We start from the raw sequence: 16,461 nt of genomic DNA on the forward strand, positions 1-16,461 counted from the left end.
ACATTTTATTTCTGCAAACAGTTCATATTTTCTACATGTAATTGGGCTGGCAACAAAAGTAAGATGCTAAATTGTTTTGTACAGTGCTTCCCAACCTGTAAGGACCTAAAAGTGGGTCGCAAAACCTCTGAAACTGGGTCACAGGTCAGCCATTCCTAATGGTGGCTCCTGTCCTTTGCACCCTTCTCTTTCCCTCCTTTCCTTCCTTTCTAACGTCTCATATTCTCAACTTGTCCTCCCCCTTTGAAACAAAACAAGGAGAATAAAAGCTGTCTGGCAACTAGTAACTTTATGATAGTAGATGGAAGAAGGGGGGGGGAAAGAATGTAGAGTGGGTAGAAGCTGTCAGAGCATGGAGCAGAGACAGTGGTGTGTGTGAGCATAGGCTGTTAATGCTGTCTCCTTCAACAGCCCAATCTCTTGCCCAGCTCCCTGCAGAGCTTCACTGATCTCTATCTGCTGTGGGAGGTGTACTGCATTAAGCCACTTGCCACCCACCTCTTTGTTTACATCTGCCATCTTCTCACATCTCCTCAACCAAGTGCCCCACCCCCCAGCACCTTCTCAATCTCTTGGACCATCCCTGGATGGGTCACCAAACAAAATAAATTTAGATGTGGGTCACCATATCAAAATGGTTGGGAACCACTTGTCTAGTATAGCCTAATTAAAAGTACACAGAACAGCACCTGAATATCAGTAATACTGTGAAAAAGGGGATGCCAGATTGAATGGTATAAATTCTGCATCCCAACTTCTAACATGATTAAAAATGAATTGGTATACATAGGATTTAGCACAACAGCGTGATTCATGACAACTGAGCATCTGGGACCCATTATCATTAAAGATTCATGGTTCAGATACGGCCACTGCAAGGTTCTAAGGCAAGAGGCAATTCAATGTACATTAGTTCTAGTTCATGCTAGTTTCCACAAATATTCATTCACAAAATGACTTCAAAATTAAATCATACATTTTAGCTATCTTGGGGGCTCTGACTAAAATAAAATAAATAGATCAATTTCTAACCTGAAGTTCTTCCCATAGTTTTGTTCTCATTTCTTTCCCTTGTTTTTTTATTGCCTTTTCTTGAGATTGTTTGTTTGCCAGTATCTGGTCCAACCTTTTCATCTTCTTTATGGCTTGTTGGATGAGAGGGTCTACATTGCTCTCTTTAGAGTCCTCCAGCTTGGCTGTCAAATAGAAATTAAAATAAAACCTGATTCCAACATAGTTTAGTGGCTAACAGAATGAGCTGTGATCCAGAAGGTGCCAAGTTCACATCTCACCTCTGCCATGAGCTCACTTGGTACCTTTAGACAAGCTACTTTGCCTCAGCACCCCCACTGTCAGCAATGCAGAAATACTAGCACTGGACAATCTTACAGGGCTACTTTAAGAATTACATAAAAATAATTTGTGTGATGTGCTTTGAAATGGAAGGTGCTGCATAAATGGTAAAAATTAGTTATTTTATGTGTTTATATCCCGCTTTAGCTACCTAAAAGGTTTACATGCTCCTTCTTATTAGAGAGCCAGTTTGGTGTAGTGGTTAAGAGTAACGGGACTCTGGAGAACCATGTTTGATTCCCCACTCCTCCACTTGAAGCCAGCTGGGTGACCTTGGATCAGTCACAGCTCTCAGGAGCTCTCTCAGTCCCACACACCTCAGAGGGTGATTGTTATAGGGATAATAATAACATACTTTGTAAACCGCTCTGAGTGGGTGTTAAGTTATCCTGAAGGGTGGTATATAAATCAAATGTTGTTGTTGTTGTTGTTGTCGTCGTCGTCGTCATCATCATCATTATTATTATTACCCTTAGCTCACTGGAAGTTGGGTATACTACACTCTACCTAAGTTTAATCATTCAACAAAGTTTATATTGGTTGTTGTGGGTTTTCCAGGCTGTATTGCCGTGGTCTTGGCACTGTAGTTCCTGACGTTTCGCCAGCAGCTGTAGCTGTCATCTTCAGAGGTGTAGCACCAAAAGACAGAGATCTCTCAGTGTCACAGTCAGCCACAGCTGCTGGCGAAACGCCAGCCACAGCTGCTGATGAAACGTCAGGAACTACAATGCCAAGACCACGGCAATACAGCCCGGAAAACCCACAACAACCATCATTCTCCGGCTGTGAAAGCCTTCGACAATACAAAGTTTATATTGATCTTCATTTGTAAGAAACATAAACTCTTTGATTCACTTTCCCACATTTGCCCTTGCACAGCTGTATAACATAACAACTGATCCAATGCCCAAGGGGGCTTGGCCATCTCTTCTTCCTACCCAGACAGATTTTCCTCTATTAAAGAGCAAGATCCAAGAAATTCAAGAAGAGAGTATAGTGTCAGCTTTTTCTTGGCAATGAACCTAATATCTTCTTCTCTTAGCTTTTTGTTCTGCACAGAAGATGCCTGGGGATGATGGCAGCCATCCATCTGCCTTCCAGATGCAAGAACTCAACTCTGGAAATAGATTTTGAGAAACTAGGTATCCAAATTCAGCACTGCAGATCCCTAATCAGAGGGCTTGAATGTGGCTATTATATAACTAACATTATTAAATTTAAATTAACTTAGTTAATAATATTTATATGCTGGCTTTCTCCTCAGTCATGAAGGCCCAAGGTAACGTGCAAAAAACCCAAACCACAGACAACAATTATTAAAACCTCTAAGGATAAAATCATAATGATTATTATAGTTGCTAAATGCCAGTCTAAAATAGATAGCCTTCATTTCTTACAAACTGACGACAGCATGGAAGCCCTCCACACATCCTTGGAAAGGACATCCCATAATCTTTTAAAGGGTCCAGGAAGTTACCAGTGTCAACCTAACTTCTGTCCCAGAGTCAGCTACTCTGTTTCTGACCTTTGGCCAGGAACAGCAAGGCAAGTCTTACGCTTTCCCCACTGCACAATCTCAGTTAGTAATAAATGTAGATGAAGAATCTAGATTATAACAATTTGCTCATCTATGTAGTGCATTTTTATCCTGCTCTTCCTTCCAAAGAGCTCAGAGCAGCATACATGTTTTTCCACAAGCTAGCTACTGTGTGAAATGGGGTGCTGAAGTAAATGGCTCTACTGGTCTGATTCAGTAGGGCACATCTTATGTTTTCTGTTCCCCAGTTTATCCCTCCCCTAAGCTCTGTGAAGTACATCTGTCTATAAGAGTATGACCTGCCCAAGGTCACCCAATGAGCTTTCATGGCAGTGTGAAGATTTGAATCCAAATCTCCCAGATCCCTCTCCAACAATCTAGCTGCTACACTATACATGTCACTATTATTTTATCCCATCATATCTTTATAAAGCAAACCACCTTGAGTCTTTGGAGAAATGCAGAATATAAATATTTTAAAGGTTACAAGAACATAGTACTCACGTATAGAAAACAGTAAAAAGCCCAGTAGCACCTTTAAGACTAACCAACTTTATTGTAGCATAAGCTTTTGAGAACCACAACTCTCTTTGTCAGATGTTGCATCTGATGAAGAGAGCTGTGGTTCTCAAAAGCTTATGCTACAATAAAGTTGGTTAGTCTTAAAGGTGCTATTGGACTCTTTACTATTTTGTGACTACAGATTAACACGGCTAACTCCTCTGGTTATATAGAAAACTGTCATAAATGCTAGTTCATAATTACTTGACACTTCTGTTTATAGAGAGGCAAAAGATCACATTATTGCAACCAAGAACCCCTGTGAATATGCATCACTTAGGAGTTCCTGAAGAAAGATAAGAGTAACTTTGTTGGAATGGAGGGGGGCAATACTGTGAAAGAACATGTGTTCTTGGGAGCTGGACAGGAGAAACACAGAACCTCCTAAGACTAAAGGAAAAAATTAGACAAAGGTTTCTGAAAGAGCGGTCCACAATGGACAGAACTGAACGTGCCAGGGAAGAAAAAAAAATCAAACATTCATAACCAAACTATTGTAGCTTTTTACATGTTATGATTTCCCCACAAAAGCTGCTACCTGGAGAAAATATAAATTAATTTAGCTTACAAACTACTTTACAAATAAACATGCTTAGGCTTGCAGTTGTACGGATTAATCTTTAGAAGGGTTGTGGACCCTGTTACTGGTCTTGCTTCTATGCTTCTCTCAGCAATCTGATATATAGAAACTTCACCATTAATTTATCACCATGCCAGGAAAAGCTTCATCTGCCAAGTTCTTGTTTGTCAGACTATTGTTAAGGGCACAGGACTAGAAGCACATTAAATTTGTTGACACTAATGTCAATGTTGTTCTAAAAGAAATCATCATCGCAAACTTTCTTCCTCCACCATGTATTTACTTAACATTACTGAGGGCCAAACTTGACGAACAGAATCCTCCTGGCTGCCACGAAGGCACTACTGCCATTTTAAGATCATTTAAAATGCCACAATGGCCCACAGCATGGCAGGCTGAGACACTTTGTTTCCCCCACACCTTATCAAGTACCAAATGGCTGCATGACCCCAACCCTGGTCAGCTATTTTGGCATTTGAAAAGGCACACCAGGGGGAGGCACAAGTGCCACACTACAGCCCCAATCAGGATTACGTCCTCACACATTTTAGATGTCTCTAAAATGGCAGTGGCATACTTGTGGCATCTGCAAGGATGCCATCATGTCTAGTTAGGCCCTGAATTAAACAGCTATAGAACAACATATCTCCCCCACTCATTCCGTAAACAAGAATACCTGTTTGTAATTTAGCTCGTTTATCCTGAGGAGCACTGCTGCAACTTGAAGGCTTGCTCTCTGCACAGTTATCTTCAGAATCTGTTGAACCTGGAATATAGTCCAGAAAGCAGTAGCCATTCATGGAATCAACCCCATTGTCACAATTTGAAACACCTGTTAAAATGTATATATGAAACATGATGTTATTTGCTACATTGCATAGAAAGCAGAGTGGATAAAAATCAATGATTTTTTTAAAAAAATAAAAAAAATCGGATTTTTTTTATTTAAATCGGATTTTTTTTATTTAAATCGGATTTTTTAAATAAAATGCTTTTTGCGAAAATATATTACCATCCAAAGGTTATTTCATCATGAAATAAAGATTAGTTTTTAATTATGTAGAATAAGGCTGTATATGTTTAATTTTTTTGGTAAATAAATTCCATTAATCCATTCACAATGTCATGCTCTTCCAGAGGTTTTTGTAAGATTATTGGGCAGTTTCTCTGCCTACAAGATATTATCACAGATGCTTCGTTTTGCAGTTCTCAAAACTGAATTTGTGTCAGCTCAGCAGAGATCACATGCCTCTTCTTCACAGCAAAAATGTTATAACATGAACAGAGTTGAGAAAAAGACCTTAATCCTATTGTTCTACAAACCTATGAAGACAGAATCAACCCCTCCAGTGCTAAGTTTCAAGAAGTTCAGTGAATAGAAACAATCTTTTTCTGATTGTTTGGAGTGGAATAGATCTGCACAAGAAGAAACTAAGTGTGAGGAGGGAGGGGCAAGCAGTACAAAATGAAAGTGAAACTTTTTGAGCACAATACTGCACAAGTCTTTGGATCTTTTGTGTGTATGACCTGAGGTTTATCACATTCTTTCCTTGGAGGAAAAAACCTATAATGGCAGCAGGCCGTAAAAGAGACCCAGTTTGGGAATACTTTAATGAAGTTCCTTTACCTATCGGTAAGGCAGGCATCTACTTGCATATTAAAGTTATACCAGCAAGAATTAGTCTTTATGTAGAAAACTATGATTTAAATCAAGCCTTAATGACTAGTGATTTAAATCGTGATTTAAATCAGTTTGATTTAAATCAAATCCACCCTGATAGGAAGTACAATTTATCATCTTGTGATTGTGATTAGGACATACACTGAAGGGTGACATAGGATTTTGCTTCACATACAGCCTCAAATATGTCACATAGGCTTCTTCCGCATGATGAACTTTACATCGAGCTTTCTGCATATTCAACGCATGAGGAGGATTGGCTCTGCTTTATTCATCAGCTCTGGCCACTTAATGCTTTGATTCTTTCATTCTACACTATGAGGGAGTTGAACCAAAGTGATGTCTGTTTTTTTTCTTACTGCACTAGAAAAATGCCCCGCTTCTGCTGTGGGCTTTAAGGACCGGTCAGTTTCCTCAGTGAATTGGCTGAGGACTGGTCAGTTTCCTCAGCTAATTGCTGAGGAAACTTACAAAGGGGTTTCTTTTGTCTTTGCAACATTGCCATTTAACATTGCAACATTGCCATTTAATTTTTTAAAAATGGGTAAAAATTTGACTGGTTGCTTCCAACCAACCAGAATGCAGTGGAATAAAAGAGAGGGCAAAAGGCAAGGCCAGGGCCAGGACTACATCAAAGCAAACATTCTGCAAAAAGCCCGTTTTTTAAAAATAAATTTTATTAAATTTACATAACAAAACAGCACAGTAACAATACAATAGCTATATACAACGAAAGTGGGGGAAAGGACAAGTAGACAGACTAAAACAAACCCAGTAGCTTATCTGGAACACAGTAGCATCCTTCCAATATACCCACTGTTTGACTTTGCTGAGGGAAAAACATTGGGGTATATGTGCAGGGAGGAAAACTGCAGAAAAGCCAAGGAAAGATCCGTTCTGTGGCACTTGCAGCCTTTCTCCATGCAGAATACAAAAAAAGTAGGGGAAGCAGTTTGGAGACTGAAACAGGGTATTTTGACTCATGCACGCTTCACTCGCTTAATTTCTATTTGCTATGTATCAGTTTAAGGTCTACAGCCCTACCATAAAAGAAGTCATAGCCCTCTAGTGGAGGAAAGGCATTAAATATATCCACTGAACATTCTGGAAACAATGCCCAAATGAACAATGTAAACAAAAGATTTACAAGTTGCCTAGACAATGTGTATAATTTCCAAACAAGGCTTGAAATGGTGCATATCTTGACAGCTAAATGGTATTTCTTCACTAGTAAGTAACCCAATTGTCCTGTTGAACATGCTCACACGCGCATGTGTGCGCAGAATTTGTGCCTGCATATCCCCTTACTTGCTTCCTTAACCAAGTGCATACTACCAGATTTGCTTCTGAGAGAATATGGGAATGTCACTCAGCACTGACTGCTTCCATCAACCTACCATTTCTCCTTTACTATCTTTTTCTTTCCCCTCTTTCCTACTATGTTTGAGGATCTTGCTGTGCTTCTCTAAGGACCAGTAACTGCAGCAATACTCTCCTATACGTTCTCTGCCTCTGTTCTGGTTAGGCATGAGGTTTCATATATTCAGTTCAGAGATGAGCGAATTCCTCATAAGCATAGCAATTTCTGACCACCCATTTCCAGGGACTAACTATTGCACAGCATTTTAAAATAGATTCCTGTATTGCATGCTCCAAGTCACTCGCAGATCTGGTATGGGCGATCCCTAAGCAATGTCCATCATATGTAAAGGACTATTTATTTCTATTTTCTTCTCTGCGAATTTGGGATACTGTCTGCTCTCGCTTAACATCTAATCCTTCCCTGATGTCTACCTATAGATTTCACCTCTGGTTCCCCCCAGCAAAAGACCCTGTGGTTTTTAAATCTTGGTGGGATGTAGGTATAATGAGAGTGGAACACTTTATAAATAATGGTAAAGTTCTGGACAAACAGTCCCTTGAATGCCAGTATGAGATAAATATTCAATGGTTACAATACCTGCAAGTCAAAGCAACATTAGAACATTTACTCAAGTTAGGCAATTTCAAGACACCCTTAACGGCTTTTAAACTTTTACTGAAACAAGCCAATTCAACCTCCAAGGTTCTGATATCTAAACTATATAAAATAATGCTGCAGATCACTCCGAGTCAATCACACTCTTTTCAAAAGGCTTGGGAGCTTGACTGTGACAGCAGGGTGGAAGAAAAGCACTGGGGTGATATTTGGAAAACCTCAAATAATTGTTCCAAAGTACACTCGGTCAGAATGCCATGTTTTAAGCTGTATACAAGGTGGTATCTTACTCCAAAACGGATCTCCCAGATCTTTAAGTCCAGCTCGGCCCTTCGCTGGAAAGGATGCAACACCCTTGGTTCTTACATACATTGTTGGTGGGAATGTCCAGTGATTGAATCTTTCTGGAGTCAGATTCATTCCCTGATTTTACAAATCACAGGAATTGATCTACCTTTTCTCCCAGAATCATTCCTATTGACATATTGGCCAAACTTACAACTGCGGAAAGATAAAACGGAGGCCATTAGCATCCTCATTGCAACTGCTCAGTTAACGGTAGCTGCACTTTGGAAAAACTCTAAAGCCCCTGGCATAGAGCAGTGGTATAAAAAAGTCTGGGATCACTTCGTGATGGCTAAGTTAGCTGACAGCACGACACAACAATGCTGACTAAATTTCATACCACCTGGTACCCAATTTTGCAGCATCTCTTGGAAAATGATATAATCCCTCCTAGAACTAGCTACAAAAATTTCCTACATTTTTGAAAACCCTGGCTGTTTAAAATTATAATGTTTTTAATCATTTTTATTGTTATATTTTACTGTATTTTAATGTTATGTTTAAATTAAAAAAAATAAAAATAGTTTCCTTGTTCAGAACTGCTGTCATGAATAGACCTCCCCCTTTTCGATTGTCATCACTGCAGAACTCATGACATACAAGTATAGACTTACCAAATGAAAGCCTTACCTCTAAAGAATTAACATCTTACTGTGTCAACTGGCTCTATGTCTAGAGATAAATGAAGGTATAAAGGCAGTTTTTAAAAAGAGTGAAACTTATTATGAAGGTCCCTCAGTCATTTAAGTAAATAGATTTGTAAATAATATGACTTACCATGACTGGGTTGTATGCTATTATTGTGTGGTCTATGACCGTAATAAAGATTGACTGACAGTAATATAAGTAATTGCCCTTTTATAATTATTAGTATGTACACAGGTGAAATATTAAAAACAACAGAAGCAGCCCCAGAGTGATCCAACCAGGGAAATATACTTTGTCATTTTCTTTTCTCTACATTCCAGGAACTTTCAGCTGAGGCTCTATAAACCTGATGATAGGATTTTCTACAGCAGTTTTATTTAGTTCATTTATAGTCCACTTTTCCCACAGAGTCTCAAACCAGAAAATTATAATTGGGTAGTGTTTCTCTACCCTAGAAATTTAAGTAAAGCAACTTTCATACCTTTCACTTGAGTTGAATTTTGTATCAACTGCTGGAAATGACTGTTCATTTTTCCTTCAGAGATTTCTTCTGAAGTATTCAATTTTTCGGTTTCATATTTCTCTCCATTTTCCTCATCATTTTCTTTTGAATTATCTTCTGTGGGATCATTGTAAAGATCAAGGGAATAATCAACCTAGAGATGAATGTATAAATTGAAAGTTTCAGTAATCATATTTTTTTTTTAAATTATGGTTTACTAAAACCTGGAACCGTGAATATATTATTTTACTTCATTTATACCTCCCCCTTCCCCCCAAAATGGACAGCTTACATCATTTTCTTCTCCTCCATTTTTTCCTCACAACAACCCTGTGAGATAAGTTAGGTTGAGAGTATGTGATCAGCGCCATGTCATCCAGCAAGCTTCCATGGCAAAGTGGAAAACTGAACCTAGTTCAATCAGATCCTAGTTCATCACTCTAGTCACTATACCACACTGGTTCTCTAATATAATGAAACTTACATCATGATGTTATATCTGTTATGTTCTATCAAATCATTCGATTGTAAGAATGATTTGATGTATTGGATAGATACTTTTAGCACTCATATGATCACTTGTGATGATTAAAAATTGCTTCTAGACAGAAAAGCTTTTCAGGGGTTGGTTCTCCTTTTTTATGCTACAAACGTATGGGGAATGTGGTCTATAAATATTTGTGGCCTTATTTATAAGCCTGTTCTATACACAATGAGAAGGGGAGGAGAAAGAGGAGGAGGCAGTACCAGAGGGTAAACAAGAAGACAGATGAGTCCCAATCTGGTATCAAAATAAATAAAAGATTTATTCATACAGTGTAAATGAATAAGAAAGCAATCCTGAGCAGATCTACTCAGAACCCTACTTGGGTCTATTCAATGGGGCTTATTCTCAGAGAAGTATTTTTAGGATTGTACCATAAATTATGGTTAAGGCTGTTCCTGTAAATAAGATATTGAGAAAGTTGCTCGGTTAGCTAAGGATCTCTGAGGAACTCTTTTTTTGTCAAAACATGCCGACATTTTGCATTGTTCAAAAAATCATCATGGCAAAGGGTACCAGTCTGAGGCTCATCTCTCTTTTTTCACATAGGTACGTTCTGGAGAAAGGAATTGTAAGATAGGAGTATAGCCAAAGTACATGAACATAATCTGCAAGCACCAAGTGTGAGCATAATTCCACATCGCCAGTGTGAGCATAATTACAAGTATCAACAGAATGCTGCAATAAAAAAGTACATCTTGTAGAAACCTAGGCAGAAGAATACAAAAGTCTTAATAATTACCTTAAGGACGTCTGGCTCTGGTGTTAAAATCTCTAGAGATGTACATAAAGCTTTGCTCCTGTGATTAATTCTTGAGCTAGAAAATGGCCGTGAAATTTCATCTAGGCTTTCCTTTGTAGTTTCCATTATAATCTTAAGTAAACAGATAAAAAAGAACACAAGATATATGGCACACACACTAAACCAATTCTAGCCTCTTGCCACATGAAGTCATCCATCCATCCTTCTTTTCCCCACAGGTGCTTATTAGATGGAGACACAGTTTACACAACTATCTGAAAGAGTCCAGAAGTTCTCTAAGAGTCTACTCATATTAACATGCTAAGAATGCAGACTGAGTAAATCTGGCCTGAACTGTAAACAATTGATAAGCTTATCTCAAGAGTAATTTGCAACTCAGCCCATATTTATTGGATTCCAACAGTCAACACAGTCTTGGTAGTTTTAGGAGAAGGATATGAAGATGGGAGCTGTGCTTTGGGGTTACAATCTTAAACACACTTACTAGGGAGAAAATCCTATTGAATTCAACAGGATCTACTTCTGAGTATAGATGCTTCAGAATACTATAAATGAAGCAATCTCAATCTGACCACAGCTCAACCCACACTCTAAACTCACCAGTTCAGCCTGCTGTATCAACTCCTCACAAAAGCCTTCAGTGACACAGAAACACAGCACATGGTGCAATTTAAGGGGTAGGATGATGGGGAGGCATCTCAATGCTTTTCCCTAAGTGTCAAGGGTACCTTTCTCTCTTCCTACTCAATGTTCCCTCTAAGTGGTGCAGTGTTGTGAGCCAGAAATCCAATTTGTGAGCAGCAACTTGCAAGTTGTGAGTGCGCTTTTTCAAAAACCGGAATCCATTTGATTAAAAGACTTTTGATTTAGGTTGTCTGAGCATTGGTATTGGCTGCCATCAATATGTTGATGACACCCACTTAGGCATGTGGTTCTCATGCCTCAAGCTTATTGAAGCTTATGCCTCAATAAAGTTGGTTAGTCTTAAAGATGCTACTAGACTCTTTACTATTTTGCAACTACAAACTAACACAGCTAACTCCTCTGGATCTACGGAGAAGACGAATTGTGCATCATCCAGCCCCGCAGTGCACTCACTTTCTGGCTATTCCCTTCTATGTTTTATATAAAAAGGTGTTGTGAAGCATGCCTGCAAATGGCTCAGACACCATTTCTTTCCATGTGCATCAGTGTATTGCCAGAGTTTTCTTTGCATTTTGGGCAACATCAGGCAGATGAGCTTCAGTAAGGGTTCCTCTTTGCCCACAAGCAAATCCTAAACAGAATATGATATGCAGTCATCCCTCCCTCTACCTCTGCTCTGTCTATTGGCATTTCCTGTCTCTTCTGTGGCCAGGTCTGCAGAAAGAAGAAGAAAGCTGACTGAAGTTGCAGGGGGGAGCACCTATTTAGCTTCCAGTTGAGAGCTGCTCATTGGAACAGCCTAGAACTGGCCTTTAGTCACCTTAGAGGCTTCATGGCTTTAAAACTCTTTCCTCTTCTCTTTGTGAGTTATGGTCATGGAATCTTTGAAATGAAATTAAGTCATAAAGCGTAAAGTCAGCATTGATGTCCTGCCTTCTCCTTGCTTGCCATTCTGTTTTATTACACTGTACTGCAATGATCTATTCTCCCCTGAAGATATAAGCAGAATGCCATTGATGTACAAAAATACTGGTAAAACTGAGGCCTCAGCTCCCCACTCCCCATGGAGTAATTTAACTAGAGGACAGCCTGTCGTACCAGCCCATGTAAAATTTCCGGATTCAGACCCTAGCTCTGTCATGAATTTTTCTTGCCATGCAAGTCTTTGTGATTAGGGAGTCAATTTTTTGCGTGCATGTAAAATAGATTTCCTTAGTCATGAATTTACACACACATAAAAAGCTCCCTACCTGGAGCTGGCAACCCTAGGAGTGCGAAAAACCACCGCCATCTCCTTCTTCTCCTCCAGCGCCCGGCGCTGGGCCAGTGAGAAATTGCATGGGTGCCTGCCGCTGCCGCTGCCGCTGCCGCCTTCTCCTCTAGCACCAGGCCAGAGAGGATGCTTGGTGGGCCAGCGAAAGGCCTTGATGATGCCCACTGTGGCTCCTCTTCCACACCTGGCAACGGGCCTGGGAAAGGCAGCGCAAGCGCCTGCCGCAGCTCTTCCCCCAGAGCCTGGCGAGGGGCTGGGGAAAGGCAGCTTGGGTGCCCGCCATGGCTCTTCTTCCAGAGCCCGGCGAGGGGCCGGGGAAAGGCCACGTGGATGCCTGCCACGGCTCTTTCCCCTGAGCCAGGCGAGGGCCTGGGGAAAGGCCACACGGGCGCTTGCCGCGGCTCTCCCCCCCCCAGCCAGGTGAGGGGCCGGGGAAAGGCCATGCGGGCGCCTGCCGTGGTGCCTCCTCCAGAGCCCAGCTAAGGGCAAGGGAAAGGCCGTGCAGATGCCTGCCATGGCTCTTTCCCCCGAGCCAGATGAGGGGCTGGGGAAAGGCTGATCGGGCGCCTGCCACAGCTCTTTTCCCTGAGCCCGGCGAGGGGCCAAGGAAAGGCCGCGTGGGCGCCTGCCGTGGTGCCTCCTCCAAAGTCCAGCAAGGGGCCAAGGAAAGGCTGTGCAGGCGCCTGCCGTGGTGCCTCCTCCAGAGCCCAGCAAGAGGCCAAGGAAAGGCCGCGCAGGCACCTGCCGTGGTGCCTCCTCCAGAGCCGGGTGAGGGGCTGGGGAAAGGCTGTGCCAGGCGCCTGCTGTGGTTCTTTCCCCCGAACCCGGCGAGGGGCCGGGGAAAGGCTGTGCGGGTGCCCACCATGGTTCTTCTTCCAGAACCTGGTAAGGGGCCAAGGAAAGGCCGTGCGGGTGCCCACCATGGTTCTTCTTCCAGAGCCCGGCAAGGGGCCAAGGAAAGGCCGTGCGGGCGCCTGCTGTGGTGCCTCCTCCAGAGCCCAGCGAGGGGCTGGGGAAAGGCCACGCAGGCGCCTGCCGTAGCTCTTTCCCCCCAAGCCCAGCCGCAGGGGTGCCTGCCATGGTGCCTCCTCCAGAGCCCAGCGAGGGGCCTGGGAAAGGCCGCGCGGGTACCTGCCACGGCTCTTTCCCCCCTCCCAGCCAGGCAAGGGGCTGGGGAAAGGCCGCGTGGGCGCCTGCCCCAGCTCCTGCTCCAGAGCCCGGCGAGGGGCCTGGGAAAGGCTGTGCGGGCGCCTGCTGTGGCTCCTCCTCCAGCGCCTGGTGCCTACCGGGCGCTGGGGCTTCTAAGCTCTGCGCTGCATTGTGACAATTCCTACCACATAGCGCAGGAGCGCATGTTGGTAGGAACCCTGGTTATGATGCAGATTTATACCAGACCAAACTTCTGGTTTCATTTTATAAATTGTAAAAGTTATTTAACTTCCTACCCATTTAAAGTGGAGAGTTAGGATCCTAACGCTTGAGGAAGGGTCCAAAAGAACCCCGCTCCAACCACATTTAAAAACAGCGAAAGGAAGTTATTTTAAATATATAAAAACAAACACAAACACACAAACAGCAACTTTGTTCAAATACTGTCTTATAACTTAATTCTATACTCAATAATAATAGCCTTTACATCTAACACATAGGTTAGGGCACGCTTTGCAAACAAAGCCCTAAATTTAAGTGACCCCACGCAGAGTACCTTCACAACGCCACAGAACGCGTACCAACGGCCAACTAGGAAAAACAGCGCTTATTGGTTGCTCTGGCAACACATTCTACTGACCCGACAACGGAAGTAGGGCAGCAGTTAAGGGCGGAAGTTTTAGCTCTAGCTTCTTTGAGCCATGTAGGCATGTGGTTTAGAAACGTGTCTGATCAGCCTCTACACTTTTGAATATGCAGGTAACCTTTATGTGGGATCTGTAGAACCATAGGGTGTAGATTGCTAGCAGTACTGGGAAAAAAACGGATGGGTTATTTTAATCCCTCAGTCTTGTGCATACGTTACTTGAGCGTTCTAATGAATGCATGTGTAATGCAGTAGGTATTCTGTCACTAAATAGATGAGAATAAATTCCTCAGCAGTAGTAACAACAAAAAAAAGAACAGAGATTTGATTCGCTTTAACAAACAAGTTCATTGGAACCAAGTCTAATATATCGTGGTATAAATTTTACCAAGATGTATCTCAAATTAGGGGATCTGATTGGAACAAATAGATGGATGGTGAAGAGTGCTTTTCATAGAATCATAAAATCATAGTGTTGGAAGGGACCTCTAGAGTCATCTAGTCCAGCTCACTGCACAATGCAGGAAATTCACAACTACCCTCCCCTGACTGCCCCAGTGACCCCTGCTCCATGCTCAGAAGATGTCAAAACACCTCCAGGATCCCTAGCCAAACTGGCCTGGGGAAAATTGCTACCTGACCCGAAGGTGGCGATTGGCATTACCCTGGGCATGTAAGAAGTTCATGAGAACTAAGCACTGATGTAACCCATTCGGCCCTCCCCCTCATGATCTGCCCAGATTCACAGAATCAGCACTGCTGTCAGATGGCCATCTAGCCTCTACTTTAAAACCTCCAAAGGAGAGCCCACCACCTCCCAAGGAAGCCTGTTCCACTGAGGGACCACTCACGTAGTCCTTCCTAATGTTTAGCCAAAAACTCTAGATTTAATTTCAAGCCGTTGGTTCTGGTCCAACATTCTGGGACAGTGGAAAACAACTCCGCGTCATCCTCTATATGACAGCGCTTCAAGTACTTGAAGATGGTTATCATATCACCTCTCAGTCGTCTCCTCTCCAGGCTAAACATTCCAAGCTCCTTCATAGGACTTGGTCTCCAAACCCCTCACCATCTTCGTTGCTCTCCTCTGTACACGTTCCAGCTTGTCTATATCCTTCGAGTAGAGCGATACCATCACTTCTCATGATCTGGATATTATGCTTCTGTTTATACAGCCCAAAACCACATTTACCTTTTCAGCTACCATATCACACTGCTGACTCATGTTCAGTGTATGGTCTGCTAAGACCCCTAGATCCTTTTCACACATACTACTGTGTGAAAGTCTCTCCTATCCTATAATTATGCATTTGATTTTTCCTTCCTAAATGCAGAACTTTGCATTTATCTCTGTTGAAATTCATTTTATTTGTTTTAGCCCAGTTTTCCAGCCTGTCAAGATCATCCTGTATCCTTACTCTGCCTTTGACCGTATTTGCTACCCCTACCAATTTAGTATCACCTGCAAATTTAATAAGCATTCCCTCTATTCCTTCATCCAAATCATTTATAAAAATGATGAACAGAACAGGTCCCAGGACTGATCCCTGAGGAACTCCACTTGTCACTCTTCTCCAAGAGGATCAGGAACCATTAACAAGCACTCTTTGGGTGCAATCTGTCAACCTGTTACAGATCCACCTAATAGTAATAGGACCCAAACCACATTTTACCAACTTGTCAACAAGGATATTATGTGGACCCTTATCAGAAGCCTTACTGAAATCGAGATGAACTATGTCTACAGTATTCCCCTGATCCAGCAAAGTAGTAACTTTCTCAAAAAAAGAGATAAGGTTAGTTTGACATGACTTGTTCTTGAGAAACCCCTGCTGGCTCTTAGTAATCACAGCCATCCTTTCTAAATGCTCAAGGACTGACTCACTGATGATTTGTTCTAAGACTTTTTCAGGTATAGATGTCAAGCTGACGGGTCGGTAGTTACCTGGATCCTCCTTTTTCCCCTTCTTGAAGATGGGGACAGCATTTGCCCACTTCCAATCTTCTGGCATCTCGCCTGATCTCCAAGAATTCTCAAAAATAATGGACAGAGGCTCAGAAATTACATCTGTGAGTTCTTTTAATACCCCTGGGTACAATTCATCTGGCCCTGAGGACTTAGTTCCATTTAATGAAACTCGCAGTGCAATCCTATGGAGAGTTACTCCAGTCTAATGAAGTCTATTGAAGTCAATGGGCTTAGACTGGAGTAACTCTCCATAGGATTGCACTGTAGGTGTCTCTATGCTGATCCTA

General features: G+C 42.0%; 1 protein-coding gene across 4 annotated transcripts in view; it reads right to left on the bottom strand.

The window, feature by feature from the left end:
• FSIP1 (fibrous sheath interacting protein 1) overlaps positions 1-14,173 on the bottom strand; it is a 123,179-nt gene extending 109,006 nt beyond the window's left edge. For 2 of the 4 annotated variants that reach the window (XM_054971869.1, XM_054971868.1), the window contains exons 1-5: positions 14,116-14,173; positions 10,472-10,603; positions 9,165-9,339; positions 4,708-4,797; positions 1,033-1,196 (exon numbers count right to left, since the gene is read on the bottom strand). In XM_054971869.1, coding sequence (XP_054827844.1) covers positions 1,033-1,196; positions 4,708-4,797; positions 9,165-9,339; positions 10,472-10,597 — 555 coding nt within the window. In that variant the 5' untranslated portion in view covers positions 10,598-10,603; positions 14,116-14,173. Of the gene's footprint in view, positions 1-1,032; positions 1,197-4,707; positions 4,864-9,164; positions 9,340-10,471; positions 10,604-14,115 lie in introns of all 4 variants that reach the window. The other 2 variants (XM_054971867.1, XM_054971865.1) reach the window with 1 other exon arrangement.
• Between the last annotated feature and the right edge of the window lie 2,288 nt (positions 14,174-16,461).

This window comes from Eublepharis macularius, chromosome 2, assembly GCF_028583425.1.
Source record: "Eublepharis macularius isolate TG4126 chromosome 2, MPM_Emac_v1.0, whole genome shotgun sequence".
Taxonomy (NCBI): Eukaryota; Metazoa; Chordata; class Lepidosauria; order Squamata; family Eublepharidae; genus Eublepharis; species Eublepharis macularius.